Source organism: Otolemur garnettii, unplaced genomic scaffold, assembly GCF_000181295.1.
Source record: "Otolemur garnettii isolate 467f Iridium unplaced genomic scaffold, OtoGar3 scaffold00032, whole genome shotgun sequence".
Classification (NCBI taxonomy): domain Eukaryota; kingdom Metazoa; phylum Chordata; class Mammalia; order Primates; family Galagidae; genus Otolemur; species Otolemur garnettii.
The window spans coordinates 2,059,038-2,075,315 of NW_003852427.1; the positions used below are offsets into that span (position 1 = coordinate 2,059,038).

The following is a 16,278-nucleotide window of genomic DNA, read 5'->3' on the forward strand; positions in this document are numbered from 1 at the left end:
TGCATCACAAGCAGACAACACCAGGACAGACACCAGGACAGGCACCAGAGCACAGTGAAAGGAGGTTCCTGGAAGTGGGCCTGGAGCTGGCTCTGAAGGCTGAGACTAGAGACTGGGGAGCTCTGCAGAGGCAGGGAACATACAGGAGAGTGGGCAGATACAGCAAGGACAGAAAGATCTCTTAGGCCCCGTTCTTGGTCTAGTTTAACCAACACCTGTAACATACCAAGGAATGGGCCCTGAGAAAAGCCCCTCCCATTCCACCTGCACCAGGTCTCCCAGATCTGGGTCCTGACCAGCTGCCCTATGCTGAGGCCTGACTGACACAGAACCACTGGGCTTGATGATTCTAGACAAGGACCGTCCTTCCTCCCTCCCAAGACCATTTGCCTTATCTTATGGCAGGACATCATCTAGCAACATTTCAAGTGAAAAATTCCCAAATTTTTCCTCCCACCAGTTCGCGCCCCATGAAAGGCAAACAAACCCACTTCTTTGGGGATTAAAAAGAGTTTTTAAATACAATAGTATGAAAATATAACTTAAAAATATAAAAGTCAAACTGCATACGGAAGACTTAAAAATCTCTGTTTTTGCCCATTAGTCCCAAAGGTACTTTGTAGGAAATAAACACATACTCAAAAACCAGTAACACTATCACAGCTCATAAAACCGGCTTCAAAAATCAATAGTTACAAAAGCTATTTTGAGTAAGAAAGCATTCCGGTTCTGACTTGGTCATAGAGTGACTTTTAGCCCAAAATGTGTTACATGTTCACACTGCCCGCAGCCTTGGTGAAAGGACCCGCCCACAGTTCATGTGTGCCTGTTCTCTTCCACCTTGTCACCCTGTCAGACACAGGGCAGGGGCCTCGGGGTCCCTTACAACATTGCTTGGACAACAATAGACAAACAAAACTCCTGGCTTGCATATTTGGTCAGTGTTTGTAGTGCAACTGAGTGGGGGACCTCCAGCTGCCCGTGGGCCCCATAGGCGCTGGCTCCTCTTCCCTCTTTGTAGGTCACAGTAGTCTGGGAGCGGGCAGAGTGGGCAGAGACAGCAAGGAGCAGAGGTAGAGAGGAGGGACAGAGAGAGGAGGGAGGGAACAATGCTGGGCGGCCGGCGGGCCCTGCCCATCACCCCCAGCACGGGACTGTGTCATACGGGCAGCCCAAAGTGGTGCTTCTTTTTCTTCACAGGCTTGAGGGGGGTCAGTCTGCGGAGATCCTCCTCCACGTCAGACTCCTCCATCTCGTCATCGGCTGAGATCAGGATCTGAAGCAGTGCAGAGGCAAGGCCTGAGTCATGGCCTGCAGGGCCTTCTCCATTTGCCCTCCAGGGCCTTCTTCATTCGCCCTCCCCAGACCCTGGTTCCCTCGATGAAGCAAGTCTCACGTGTCTTTAGAAAGGGAGGTCCCTTTAGACAATGAGACATGCTGGCCCAACGCAGACTACACCCACTCCAAGGACAGTCATGGCTGCTGAAGCTCATGCTGTGTCAACAGACCCCTCTTCTTCTGCTAATGCTCCCCACTTCACCATCCAACCTCCAACTAGAACCAAACCCTGATCAGAGCAAACTCAGCACTTGAAGCTGCCTTAAATACAGAGCCTTTCAAAAGGAAAAGAAAACATCTGTGGGGCACAGACAAGGCAGGGGGTTTCATAGCTTCAGAGCAGCTGCTTTGAACCAACTTTGTGACTTCGGAAGACAAATTGCGAGCACTTTGCTTTTCTAAGTTCCTGAATGACTTGGCTATCAGCTGGAGTATCCAGGACAGAAACACTCATCTGCTCCCACCTGCCAGGCCACCTGCCTGGCTCCTCAGACCTCCGAGCACTACAGAAGACTGGAACAGCCTATGTCAGAAGCACGTGGTCAAAAGCCCCCTTTTACAAGGGACACCAACTCCTATTCTCAGGCTAGGCCTCAGTCCCACCACTCTTGGACTGTTCCCTTGCAGGGCTTCCTGCCTCCAGTCTCGGGCCCTCCATTAAACACTCACTGCTCCCTACTGCCTGCACGAGCATAGCCCAGCTGCTCTGCCTGGATCACAAAGCACCCTGTCCATCCAGCCAGACTATACCTGTGTGTCATTTCTTGTCATTTGTTCCATATTCTAGAATATATGCCACACTGTCGCAGTGAATTTCACATTATTACCTAGATGCTAAATCAGGGGACCATGAATGCTCACCAGCTGCTTCTACCTGTAGCACTGTCATTCACCTAATGCTCACCAAGCTCTCACAACACGACAGGCCCTAGCCAGATTCTAGGGACATGTGCCTAGAGAAGACATCCTCTGTCCCACCCATCCATTCTTCTTCCACAACTCCCTTCAGACCGTCCCAGGGTTTGCCAGGGTTTTGCTTATGACAAGCTGCTTATGTCTTCACCTGCACCTCATCCACCAGTCTGAAGGCCTCTTGGGCATAGACATCAGTCTCAGTCATTTCTTCAGCCACCACCCATAGCACAGATGTGGATGGAGAGCTGCGGGGCTGCCAGAACAACAGCTTGCCTCTAACACTCCAAGGTTCATGACCACCATCCTCTCCTGAGGCCCAAACCTCTGAACTTAGGAGACTAGAAAACAAGAGAAGATGAACTGCTTCCTTTGAAGTCTGGCTACTGCTATATTCTAGAAGTTTCCAGCTGGCTTAGCCAATACTTCCCTTGCTCTTTAGTGGCAGGCAGGGACTCAAACCCTTAAGGCTTGAAGGTAGACAATTAGGCCCATGAGGGTCCTTACCAGCTCACCTAGAACAAGGAAGCTACTCCCGCTCTTGTCTTTCTCCACTGACAGAGGAACTGTTGGGGGCAAGCCAGCCCCAAGGGGGCAGTAGGAGTGTCCTAGCTGGGTGCGAGCCATCTGTGCCCTTGGCTGCTCTTTGGCTCAGATTCTTCTCCCTCCCTGACTGGGACTGTGATTTAGCACCCGAGTGCAGACCAGAGACCTCCACATGCCAGACGGGGGGATGGCTCAGGCCCTCAGAGGGCCAGGGAGGCCCTACCTCAGATTCAGACTCCTCGTGGGATGCCGCCCGCCGATAGCGGACCTTGCTCCCATTCCTTGAGTCCTGGTTGGCTCCCCTTTCTTCAAGCTTAGCTTTCGTCTTCCCTTTTCTCATGAGGAAATTGTCCACTACCCAAAACATCAAAGCCTATAGGAAAGAAGAGAGCAGGTTACTGTTGGAGAAACCACTCTGCAAAGCAAAGCAGAGCAGCCCTGTATTACCTGTCCCCACCCACCTCTATTCTAGGGTAGAAAAGTCCAGATCATGGAAAGAAAATCCTCATCTAGCCCCCTGCTATCTCCCAAAGCTTAAAGACTCTCAATCTCTCTTTCCTTTGCTTCAGTCTTCTTACTGGAGAGCAAGTAAGAAAATGCCTGTTCTAGTCAGTCTTAGGGGTTTTTGTTGTGGTAACAGATGGGACACCCTGTCTCGGGCCTGAAACCAAGGTCTCTGACACCTGCACTGGGGCTTCTCCACCCATGGATTCTGAGTGGTGGCTGACACACTTGCTGTCATCTGCCTGTCCCAGGCTCCTTCACCATTTCTTCTCACAATTTCTAACTTCTAGCTATTATGTCCATGAATTTCTCTTTGAGATCTGTGGTCTAGAATAAAGAACTAGGGTACATCTTAAATGATCTTGATGTAGAAGTTGGTGTCACATATGAGATGGGGGTCCTTGGTGGGAGGTCCCCCAGCAGGGAGGACAAGACAAAGTTCCCAGGCCCCACCATCCTGCACAGGGTTCCTGGAGTGAGGACCTGCCTCTTGAGGAAGCAATCCTACCATTTCCAGGTCTGAGGCGGGAATGGGAGGTGACAAATGGTTACACAGAAAGACCTAAGGGCTATAAGGTGAGTTTTCTCTCAGACTCAAGTGCTGGAAAGGAACCCTGGAAGGCAGGGCACAAACTGGGGTAAAAATACAACATGGCACTGACGTTGACAAAGAAGGGGACGATCAGCATGACGATGGCCAGTTTCAAGTCTGGGTTCTCAATAGGGTTCAACAGGGCCACCTGTGAAGAGAAGTGGACTCAGTGAGCTGGGGAGAGGCACTGAGAAGGCTAAGGGTAGGGGTGGGGGTTGGGCTGTACCCTTGGGCCCCAAAGAAGGGGTTTAGATTAGTCACTTTCTCTAGAGCCTAGTGGGAACAACACCTCTCACCCATGGCTACATGGCCCCCATATGGGATTGTGAATGAAGGATCCCTTGGGGACCACAGTGATCACTTGGTGCTTTCACAGCTTTCCCCTGGCATAGACTTGCAAAGTGCAGCAGGCTTATAGCCACTGAGCCAGAGTGAAGCAGTGCCCACCAGAGTGGAGTGTGGACTCCAGGGACTTGAAGGGAGGACTCAGTGGCCACTCATCGGACACCAGCAATGAGGTGCCAGACCACTTCCTAACAGAAATCCTGCATCCCAGCCACCCCTGAAAGACAACAACTCTATAAAGCCTTAGAGCTTATTTTCTTAAAAAAATAAAACCCAGGCTCAGTGCCTGTGGTTCAAGCAGCTAAGGCGCCAGCCACATACACCTGAGCTGGCGGGCTCTGATCCAGCCCAGGCCTGCCAAACAACAATGACGGCTGGAGCCAAAAAATAACCGGGAGTTGTGGTAGGCGCTTGTAGTCCTAGCTACTTGGGAAGCGTAGGGAGAAGAATTGCTTGAGCCCAGGAGTTGGAGGTTGCTGTGAGCTGTGATACCATGGCACTCTACCCAGGGTGACAGCTTGAGGCTCTGGCTCAAAAAAATAAAATAAAAATAAATAAAACCCAGCCACAAATAAAACCAAAGGGAGGCCAAGATCTGAGCCAATTGCTCTTGGAGGCTTTTGGCTTGTTTCATGCACAGAGATGAGCCAGGGAGGCTTATGTGCATAGCACTGGGGCTGGGGGCAGAGGCCAAGGCCTCAGAATGTCAGTGGTCACAGATCATGGAAACTGCCGGTGGCATCATATAGCTCAGCTAAACCATTAGCAAAGAGAGGTCACAAAGTGTGAGGGGGTCACTTGTCAATGTAGAAAGATTTACAGTGGCAAGGCCTGAAAACCACCATTAGATGGTAAGCAAGCTGAGGGCAGGCTTACCCAAGCAAGCTTTATATATCCCAAGGCTTAATCTATGTAGAGCAGAGATTCATATAAATGAAGTGGATGAATGTTAAGTCAAAGAAGAACAAGTTACTGCTCTTGTAAGTAGCTGCCATAGCAGACCAAATCTAGGATACATAATGAAGTTAAAACAGAAACAAATTTGGTTTTCTATTAAGGTTGGTCTATGTGGGGGATGGGAGAGGAAGTGTTGTTTGCTTGGCTTAGCAGGAAGATGCTAAAGTTGGGACCACAAGCAAACCTTTTTCCACTGAAGTATTAGCAGGACGATGAAGACGACAGACTTTTCAAAAATCATGATCACGATGTAAAGAGCACACTGTCCGACCCAGGCTCCGCACTGCAGAGGGTCTCCTGCAGGGGCAGATGGGTGCTTAGTCACACAGGACATCCATCCAAGTGAGACAATGCCCCCCCACCCCACTCACCCATGGCTTCTGAGCCTTCACATCTCTACCCACACCCCAGTGCCCTGGCTCTAAGGATGTTTAAGGAGCACCCCTACCTCTAAAAATGATCTCATCCCTAACAGATAAATATAGCTTTTTTTTTTTTTTTTAGAAACAGAGTCTCACTTTGTTGCCCTCGGTAGAGTGCCATGCTGCCACAGCTCACAGCAACCTCCAACTCTTGGGCTTAGGCGATTCTCTTGCCTCAGCCTCCCGAGTAGCTGGGACTACAGGCGCTTGCCACAACGCCCGGCTATTTTTTGTTGTAATTTGGCCGGGTCCAGGTTCAGACCTACTACCCTTGGTGTATGGGGCCGGCATTCTACTCACTGAGCCACAGGTGCTGCCCCTAAATGTAGCATTTTAAATAAAATCAGGAATTACTTTGAAGATACCAAAATGGCCTTTCTTTCAAGAGATTCTAAGATACAATTAAAAAGCACTAATTAACAAGTTAGTAAGTGTTCATTGCTGGAGCTTAGAAAAGCTGGTTCTGTCTGCCTGTTGGCAGCAAAAGCTGTGTGAAGCAAGACTGCTATTACTGTCTGCTGTTGACTTTTCCAGTGACTATGGTACAGCCTCTCCTTTTCCGTCCATGAGTGAACTGACCTCTGTGGATGATGAAGGCAGCATCAACCAGGGTGTCTCCATCTTCCTCCCACCTCCCACCAGTATCCCAGTCCCTGGCTATCCCTTGTGCCTTCCACACTGAGAGCAGTATCTGACTCTAAAGAAACTGATTCTGACTGCCTAGTATGGATCATTCCAAACACCCTTGCCAGGGACAAGGAAGAGAAGAGAAGCCCTCAAGGCAAAGAGGTGGGAGTGATAAGCCCAGGCCTGGCTCAGACAAAGGCCCATCTGTGATCCCTTCAGTCACTGAGGAACCCAAAAGTCCAAACCGGGACACTCAGACCCTGCAGTGCTTCCAGAATGCTTCAAATGATAGGAACCAGCCCCTCTAGGCAATGATGCTGAGACACCCAGAACCCTAGGGTGGGCCTGGGAGCTACACGTGTCTCCCAAAGTGGCAGATACAGGGGAGGGCAGGGTGGAGGGGAGGCTACCTGGAGAAGGTCTATTGGGTTGATGAGAAGAGCGGGTAATGGATAATGTTTCAGGGGAGGTAAAGGCCCTAATCTAGGCCGTGAGAAGAGAATTTGGCCCCAAAAGAAATCTCCAGCTTCTCATTTGGTTCTACTATTTCTGTAGCAATCCTACTCAGGCATCCTGGCTGGAGGGCCCTGGCCCTGCCTGAGCCTGCCAACTGTACACAGTGGAAGCACCAGTGAATACCATTATGCAGCTGTAATGGACAAAACACCAAAGCATTCCCTTTTCTGGAAAACCCAGAGACAAGTGTGGCAGAAAGCATGCAGAAACACATCAGTTGCCTCCTTTGAGAACTTCTTTTCCACTTTCACTTAAGGGATAAGAGACATTTTAGCCAAAAAAAAATCAGAGGCATAAACTTTCCTTGCTAGATTATTAGTGGGGTTTTGCAATCCTTTTAGTAAATCACCTGACCTTATTGAGAAAAGTCCTTAGCAGTAACGGATGTAAATATTTGTGAAAAGCCAATAAGACAGAGAATAGTTGGGCAGAAAGCTCTAGTAGGAAATCTCTGATGAGGCCTGGTGTGTTTGGGAGCCGGCAGGACGTGTGGCAACACTTATTTACTACCAAAAGGCTGTTGCAGGCTCAGTATGCTCACTCCATCTGCTCTCAAGTTTTATGTGACTGAGAAAAGAGGAGACTGCTTTTTGTCCTCTCTGCCTTGTGTTGTTCCACTGCACAACTTAGCTCCAAATGCCTCTTTTCCTACTTGGATGCCAAAATAAAGTTCAGAAACATGGTAAAGAAAGGGAAAAAAGGCAGCTGTGACCCCACTCTATTGTCCTCTGGCACACTTGGATCACCTGGTGGGGTGAGTGCATATGGGCTGGGGTGCTTCCTGATCCCTGTTTCATGTGGGTCTTTAAAGGACAGACATGGTGAGGAGAGTTGGTATGTCCTGCTTCTTACTGCAGTGGACAACCTCAGGTATGTGGGTGTGTTGCTGGTGCTGAATTACTTCTTCAGGAGGGAACATATCTGTGCTATGAGGCTTCTAGAAGTGAGTATTTGGACAGGGACGGGCAGCAAAGCCCAGGAAGCACCATGGCCATGGGATACAGACCTTTTCTCTTCTGTATGGGAAAGAGGGGCCTGGCCATCAAAGCACAGACCCCCTGGATCACCTGGATCTGGTCGTGCCCCTCAAGGCTATGTGGCTGATTTTCCTGAGTCTTGTGTTCTTGTTGGCAAGCTCATGACCTCTTCTAGGAACAAAATAAACTACCTAGAAAACAGCCCCTCTTTGTCATTTACCTAAAAGAGTTGTGATGCCTATGTGGAATTATTGCCTCAAATGGATGAGAAGGTTAACAGGTCTGGTAGGTAGAATAACATCCCCACAAAGAAGTCTACATCTGAATCCTTGAATATGTGAATGTGAAGTGCTGTATAGCAAAGAGGGAAGTAAAGTTACCAGTCAGACTTTAAGACAGGAAAAGTATTCAACATGTCCAGGTGGGCATGTGATCACAGGGGCACTTTAAAGTGGAAGGAGGTGGGGAGAGGGCAGAGCAATGAGAGGAGTGGCTGGCTGGGAGGATGGAGGAAAGGGCCAAGTGGCAAGGCATGTAGGTGGCCTCTAGAAGCTGCAAAGTGCAAAGAAACAATCTCTCAGAGCCTCTAGATGCCATCTCTACTGACACCTTGAGTTTGGACCCGTGAGACCCATGTTGGACCTCTGAATGAAAGAACAGTAAGGTAATTTTGAGCCATGAAGTCTGCGGTAGTTTGGTATAGCCGCAATAGAAATTAACAGAAATTGTCAGAAATAGAAGGCAAAAAAAGGCAGAGCCACCTCAGCACTGCTCAGCTAGAGCTGACTGAGAGCCCTGCCTTCCAAAAGAGATCTCAATGGCGAAGGAGTAGTTATGAGCATGGTTCTTGGAGGTGGTGGAGGGTTTAGGTGTCCCGGTGCAGTGGGCACTGGCTGGGTGAACTTCTGTGTCACTTAACATCTCAGGAGGCCTGCTCTATAAATGAAGATGCTGATGCTCTGGTCCACATGTGCCGTGGGCCATTTCTGTCCTGCAAACTGAGGAACTAATGACACAGAACTTCTCAAACGCCTTTCCTGAGCCACGGGAGGCATACACTATGTGCTGGACACTATCTTCATTCAGTGACTCATCAGGCATCAAGTAACAGGACTAAGAAAAGCCCTTCCCTGAGTTCATCTTCCCTCAACAGAGAAAAACAATTACTTAAGATTTCTAGAAATACCCCAAGAACTCACAGCCAGCTCCGTGAATTGGCTGCTCCCCTTTTAAACTGTCAGACCCTTGTGGATCTTCAGCTATGTAGGAGTGAGTGGACCTTGAGCCCAAAGCCATTAGCTTTTTGGGAGGTGCAACCCAGAAAGGAGAGTGGGGATCCAGAATTCCATCTGCACTCCCTCCCTCTTATCTTCTGTGCCCCCTCCCATAGCAAATGTTCCACTGATGTCCCTCCACCTGGGAAGAGGAGCTGCTCTCTGTAGACAGTGGGGGCAGGTGTGACAGTGGATAAAGAAGTGATGTTACCCTGTAACCCTGTCCCAAAACCTAGAGGGCAGTGAGGGTCTGAAGAGGCACCTCTCACAAAGTCCCTGTTGAGGCTATTGTTATCCAGCTATCCGTCATGCTCAGAGCCAGCACCCAGGCAACGTCCCACCTAAGCTGTATCCCAGTGGGGTCTAAGATGGGAGGGTCACAGCTCAGCCAATATCTGTAAATCACCTGCTTCAAGCTGGGTCTCTGTGTGAGGAACCTCGTGCCCATGGTGACTGGGACATGCTAGATGCCAGATTCTGGGTTGGGAGTGAGACCCAGTTGGGAGATGGGAAAGCAACTTGGCTCTCACAGGGAGGTACCTGCCAGTATTGGCTATGTGAGTTCCAGGGGCCCAGTGATAGGACAAGCACAGATGTGCGGTAGAAAGAGGAGCAGGGCTTTGCACCTCCACAGAATGAGAGTTGTCTCATCTCTCTAAGGTACTGTGAGCTCTGGGGGAAGTCTGGCGGAATGATGTGGCATTGTGGTCCTGTGGTGGGATTGCTGGTGCCCTCTAGTGGAAGGGGCAAATGTCTGGTCTCCTCCCAAGTCTAGTGTTTCCTGGTTCCTGGCAGCTTTCCTGCCACAATGTGAGAGCCTCAGCAGTGAAGTGGGCACCTATGCTCACAAGAGGGTGAGCTCAGGCCCCAGGACCACCCCTCTAACACACAGAGAAGACAGCTGCCAGCTCCTGAGCCTTTTACGGATCCATGTGCCTGGTGGGCCACATGGGACAAGGAGCGACTCTTCAAGCAGTCCCACTTCACCCTGTCCAATGTCCATGGCACATTACCATATTCACCAAAGCGCAGGGACTCCCACTGCTGCCACTCCACCAGGACGCTGACGGCACGCACCCCCACGTAGATGAGTAGCATGCCCACGGTGGCGTCCAGGAGAAAGTTGATGAGGTACCTGTGAGGAGAGGGCACGCCAGCACAGTCAGGGTAGAAGTCACGGGTCCAGGCTGCAGCATGATGGCTACCAAGGCCAGAGGTCAAGGCCAAGGCTGCATGGCCCTAGAGGGGCCGACTGGCCTGAATTTGTTTGGTCTTGTTTGGGGGCTGACCACCCTGAGGAGCCTATGCAATTCTGAGGCCTCTCAGCTCATCAGGAGTCCAACTACTTGAGGGAGGGATGGAGGAGGGACAAAGCAACCTAAACACTCTCAGGTGTTCCTGCCAGGTGAAGGCTCAATATAAGACAGCACACTTGGAAGCAGCCAAGGAGATCAGCAGGAGAACGTGACTAACAAACAATCCATCCAGTGTTCTGTTCACTCCCTGACAATACAGCTCACACAAGGGCCCAGCCACACTGCTTCCCCCGGCACTTCAGGAAAATGCTCTCTAGGTCTACTTAGGCAAGAAGGCAGGGCCACGAGCCTTCATTTGTTTCTATCTGGAGTCCAGTGCAAGTAATATCTTTATGCTTTAAAGAGAGAGCTTTACTCCCCACAGAAAAGGCAAGATGACGAGAGGAAGAAGAGAAGGTGGGCCCAAAGGGCAGGTCCACATTGACCACATGTCCTTGCAAAGTCTGTTTCCATCTGTCTGACACAAAAACTTTTCCCTCACCACCCATCATCTCTTGAGGGCCTTGCACCCAAATCCAGGGGAGCACTGCTCTGTGGTAGATAAGGTCACTGGGCCAGGTACTGACCCTCTGTGATACCAAATAGCTCTGAAATCTCTCGAGATTAGCTTCAGAACACCAAAACATCCGGCCACAGCAGCTTTCAAGTTGCCAAGACTAGACACATTTTACACAGATGCGCAGCCTCCCACCCCAAGCCCAGCCTCAGTCAAGCGCACGCTCTTTGGGGTCAGAGAAGCAAGAAAGTCGATGTGAATATGGAAGGGGCGGCATTTCTCCTGCCTGCCCTTCCTCTTTAAAATCACAAGGGGTCACTCTCAGACCAGAGATGGCAGGAATAACATGCGCTTCCAAGGTAATTTCTCCTCTGGCCCGAGGCTACACTGCTCCCAGACACTTTTGGTGTTGAGAGCTTCTTGCACCTGAGTTTTCATACCTGAGACATACCTGAAAAATGAGAACAAGAACACCTGAGGTATATGTGCCTTATGTTTGTTTATTCATTCACTTCCCAAATATCTACCAAGCCTGCTGTATGCCAGGCCTTGGCAATGAGACAGAAAGTTCTGTGCTCCATACTCAAAACAGGTGAGACTGGCAGACAGCAAAGCATCATGTAGGTCTTGGAGCAAGACCATCGTGTGGGTCTTGGTGCTCCAAGGATAGCACATCATGACAGACTAAGGTTGCAGATAGATTGTCTGAGGGCTGTGTGGAAGACACAGTACAGTGAGAAGGCAGAAGAACCCACAGTCTCTTGGTCAAAGAGGTCAACAATGCTCAGCAACCGTTCTGACTCTGAGTGGCTGACACCAAAGAGAGGGCCCCACATGTCCTGGCTCCAGCACAGACTCCTGCAGGGTGTTATCCTTCCTTGCCAGGGGCTGCATAAAAACTGGGGGACATAGGGGCACTGGAAAATCAAAGGATAGAACTTGATCAGTGGAAAGCTAATGCATGGGCCCTATGACCCAACAGCTCAGGGACAGCATGCACAGGATAGCTTCTCGGAGGAACACAGAGGAGAAAGGGGAGCACCGTCTCCCTAAGCTAGAGGGAGCAGGACCAGCAGCAGAAAGCCAGGCCAGGCTTGGGGCCTGTAGCTCAGCGGCTAGGGCGCCAGCCACATACATCGGAGTTGGCAGATTTAAATCCAGCCTGGGTCTGCCAAACAACAATGACAACTACAACCAAAAAATAGCTAGGCATTGTGGTGGGCGCCTGTAGTCCCAGCTACTTGAGAGGCTGAGACAATAGCTTAAGCTCAAGAGTTGGAGGTTGCTGTGAGCTGTGACACCATGGTACTCTACCAGGCAACATAGTGAAACTCTGTCTCAAAAAAAAAAAAGAAAAGAAAAGAAAAAGAAAAAGCCAGGCCAGTGAACATTTTGAATGGAGGGGTGGGTGATGTTTGGGATGTTTGCACTCAAATACAAACCACTCACAGGGAACAAGGGTCCTCTTCAGTGAGATCTGCTAGGTATACATTTGCAAAGTGGATGAATAGCATTCCTATGGCTTGTTTGGAAGTGTCTAAAAACCTGTACAAAATAGAACCAGCACTAGTTATCAACATGAGACAGATTGTGGAAGCCCCTGACTTTCCAGCCAACTTAGAAAGAAATGTAGATTGTAACTGACATCTGATGTTGAGGGCAGTCTGTGGGACTGAGCCTTAATCTGTTGGGTCTATACTACATCCAGCTGGTGTCAGAATTGAGTTACAACTATAGGACACCCACTTGGTATCTGGAAAGAGAGAAAACTGGTTTATGTGGGGGGAAAAACCCATACATTTGTTATCATAAATGTTGTGACTAGAGAAATAGTTTTTTTATCCTAAAACCAAGAAAGAGTAGCTTCAGGGACAGCAGTATTTATGTGTCATGGCTGACTAATCTCCAGATTTGGATTATTTATTGTTTACATATATAGACTACAGAATCCAAGAATTCGAACATAATCTATTAACAAGTAGATACAGATGAAGGAGCCTACAGCAGGGACTGATGAATTTTATTATCTTCCATTTCCCTAAAGAGGAAGCAAAGTGATCATAAAATGAAAGTAGAGACCAAAAGTTACCTAAAGAAATAGAAGTACTTTCATATTATCCACACTTCCTAGTGATTAACTCAACTAGGGATCCCAGACACTTAACTTACACGTAATTCCTCATATTCCATCCCCTTCCTTCCCCAATATTGTCAAAAGCATTCTAGGAATGAATTAATACTTAAATACCTACCATATCCTCCACGGACGCCTTTCATGCTTTGGTTCTCGGAAACGTTTGACTGAAAGAAAAGACAGACCTCAGTAGTTTTCCAAAGCAATAACAAAGCAAAATGCATATAACAAGTGAGACTATCATTTTATTCACTGTCTCCATAAATATGTTAAGTTACTTTTTCTTTCAACATATGATAACATACATTAAGCCCAGTGAAGGTCATTGAGCCCTGTATTGCTGATGACAGCAATGGACTCTTCAGAACTGGTTACTCAGGAAGAGCAACTCCTCGCAGCTTCTGGTCAGGCTCACTCAGATAAGGACTGGTAACAATAAGCAGAATCCTACTAATAAGTTCAGGATTTGTTCTTCAACGATAAATCCATCCAGCCACCCAAATGTTTCCTGAGTGCCTACTACAAGCCAGGCACTAAGGACACAATAGTAAAGTCAGTTGTCTAGCGACTAGGGGGACAGACACATAGTGTGTTAAGTGCTAGAGAAGAGGGAAGTCTGAGGCAGAATGACAGCACAAAGGTCGGATGGCCAACCCAACCTGCCTGGAGGAAGGGCAGCAGTTAGGACAGGCTTCTCTGATGAGGGATGGTTAAGCCAGGCCCTGAAGGTTGGTTATGAGTTTGGCAAAGAGATTTGGGTGGGGGTGGGGAGACGACACATTCTGGGCAGAGTAAACCCCACCAGGTGTAGGGACATAGCACAGCAGGTGTGTCTGGAATAATTCAACTTGGCTTCAACACAGTAGGTAACAAGGGAAGTTGGGGGAAAGGCAGGCAACAGGGTGACAAACTGAGTAGGGGCCAAATAAGGCGGGGTATAAAATGCTGGGCCAAAGAGTCTGGAATGAATCCCGTAGGAAAAGGAAAAGCCAGGGAAGAGTTCTAAGCAGAGTCATAGACAAGTTGAACTGTGTTGTAGCAAGATGGCTCTGTTCACTGATGGATTTCTGGGGGTGGACAGGACTCAGGAAGGACCCTGGCTGTGGTCACTAGGTAGCAGTTCTCCAGTGATGGCACAGTCAGCAGGAGTGGGGCACTCATTCAGCAACAATCTGATTGGCCTCAGAAGGTCCACGACTTGCTCAATTGACACCTGCACCTTGGGTCTGCAGATATATCTATTTGAACAAGAGGAAGTAAAACCCCTCTAATTCTATCTACTAAAATGAACACTGCAAGTGCTGCCTGTAGGGTGTTTTCCCACACAACAGTACCAAAGAAGAAACAGACAGTGACACAAGCCAATAGAGGATGCCTCATTACTACTGGTAGCAGGCAAGAACCAACTCTGGTGGAGTTCTGAGCTGCCAGTAAGGGTGCAGGAGAAGGAGACAGGGAGGGAGGAAATGGCAATGAATCTTATCCTGAATAGATACAGGCAGCCTGCACTTTGCAAAGCAAGGGCTGCCTCTACAAAGAATTAAAATAACAAGTCTGGTATTTAGCAAGACATGTTGATAGAAAGAGACCGAAAAGCAGGTGGAATTGCAAGGAGATCTGTTATCTGGGTGACAGACACATCACAGATCCAAGACCTCAAGAACACCAGACAATCTAGAGTTGAGGCCAAAAGGTTCTGCTCACCAGAACAGCTCTCAAAAGCAGAAGGCTCCTTCCCAAGAGCATGACAAGTCTTCCCTGGGGGCTGAGGAAGGAGACTTGGAGAAAACTAGGTCAGGGCAAAACCATCTAGGGAAAGCCTGCAGTCAAGGCCAAAGCCACTTCACACTCATTTGTTCTTCTGCTTCAGAGAAATCTTTCCCCAGCAGTAAAAAAGGCAGGATATCAAACATACCCTAAGGACCTCTTTCCTAGGAGATAACATGCCAAAGTAACAGACTGCAATTTACTTTCAAGTGGTTTAGGGGGAAAATTACTACTCATATTGTAAACATGTTATAAATGGCATAATTATAATATGTCATAATTATAATACAGTGTAACTATATAAGTCCATTATGGTATAATTATACTATATTAATATGATATATATTAAGAGAAACAAATGTGAATAGTGTCTACCCCTCCAAAGTTATATTTTGAAGTCCTAACCCTCAATACCTTAAAGTATGACTGTATTTGGAAAAGGGACCTTTAAAGAAGTAATTAAGGTTAAATGACATCATGGACAGACTCTAATCCAATACCATCAGTATCCCTTTAAGAGGTGATTAGGACACAAACACATGAGTGCACCATGCAAGAACACAGTGAGAAGGTGGCCATCTACAAGCCAAGGATAGAAGCCTCAGAAGAAGCCTCAATAGAAATCAACCCTGCCAAATGACACCTCCATCTCAGACTTCCAGCCTCCAGAACTGGGAGAGTGTTTGTTGTTTAAGCTATCCAGTCTGTAATATTTTGGTATGGCAGCCTGAGAAAACTAATATATATGGCAACACAATAATTGGTAAACTTAAGTAAAGGAGATTTGGGTATTCATTACACAATTATTTAGACTTTTCTATGAGCTTAACACTTTTTCTAAATAAAAAGTTGGGGGAAGCCAGGTATAGTTGCTCATTCCTATAATCCCAGTACTTTGGGAGGCCAAGCCAGGAGGATCATTTGAGGCCAGGAGTTTAAGACCAGCTTGGATAACATAGTGAGACCCTGTCTCTACAAAAAAATTTTAAAATTAGCTGGAGGTGTTATGCATGCCTGTAACTCCACTACTTAGGAGACTGAGATAGGAGGATCACTTGAGCTTAGGAGTTGGAAGCTGCTAGTGCACTCCAGCCTGGGCAACAGAGTGAGACTCTGTCTTAACAACAAAAAACCTAAAAAACAAAGAAGGAGTTGAGGGAAAACATATTCTAGAAGAAGGAACTAGTGAAACCACTGAAAAGTCAGCTTGGCAATATCTATCAAAATTGTAAATGCCCATGCCCCTTTAATCTGCAATGTATTGTCAGATATGCATTCTACAAGTATTCCTGCAGAAGTTCCAGGATGTGTAAGGATATTCTCTGCCAACAGTCATAACAAAAACCAATGTCCATCAGTATGACAGTAAGCAGTTGCTAAAAGCAAGGTAAATCTATATGGATTAATATGAAAATATTTCCTAATTAATATAGAATTATATGCCTACCATGATTCTGTTCATGTCCATTTTGGATATTTACCCTAGCATTATGTTTATTTTTTCCAAGAAGGATATATAAGTGATTATTAATAAGGACTATTTTTTTTTTTTTTT

General features: G+C 47.8%; 1 protein-coding gene across 1 annotated transcript in view; it reads right to left on the reverse strand.

Annotated features, from left to right (window-relative positions):
- Positions 1–497: 497 nt before the first annotated feature.
- The window catches only part of LOC100951035 (store-operated calcium entry regulator STIMATE), a 53,044-nt gene continuing 37,263 nt past the window's right edge, over positions 498–16,278 (reverse strand). Inside the window, exons 2-8 of the mRNA XM_003789383.3 lie at positions 13,075–13,123; positions 12,272–12,367; positions 10,024–10,145; positions 5,379–5,491; positions 3,963–4,040; positions 3,020–3,169; positions 498–1,276 (exon numbers count right to left, since the gene is read on the reverse strand). Of these exons, the coding sequence (XP_003789431.1) occupies positions 1,160–1,276; positions 3,020–3,169; positions 3,963–4,040; positions 5,379–5,491; positions 10,024–10,145; positions 12,272–12,367; positions 13,075–13,123 (725 nt within the window). The 3' untranslated portion in view covers positions 498–1,159. The remainder of the gene's footprint in view (positions 1,277–3,019; positions 3,170–3,962; positions 4,041–5,378; positions 5,492–10,023; positions 10,146–12,271; positions 12,368–13,074; positions 13,124–16,278) is intronic.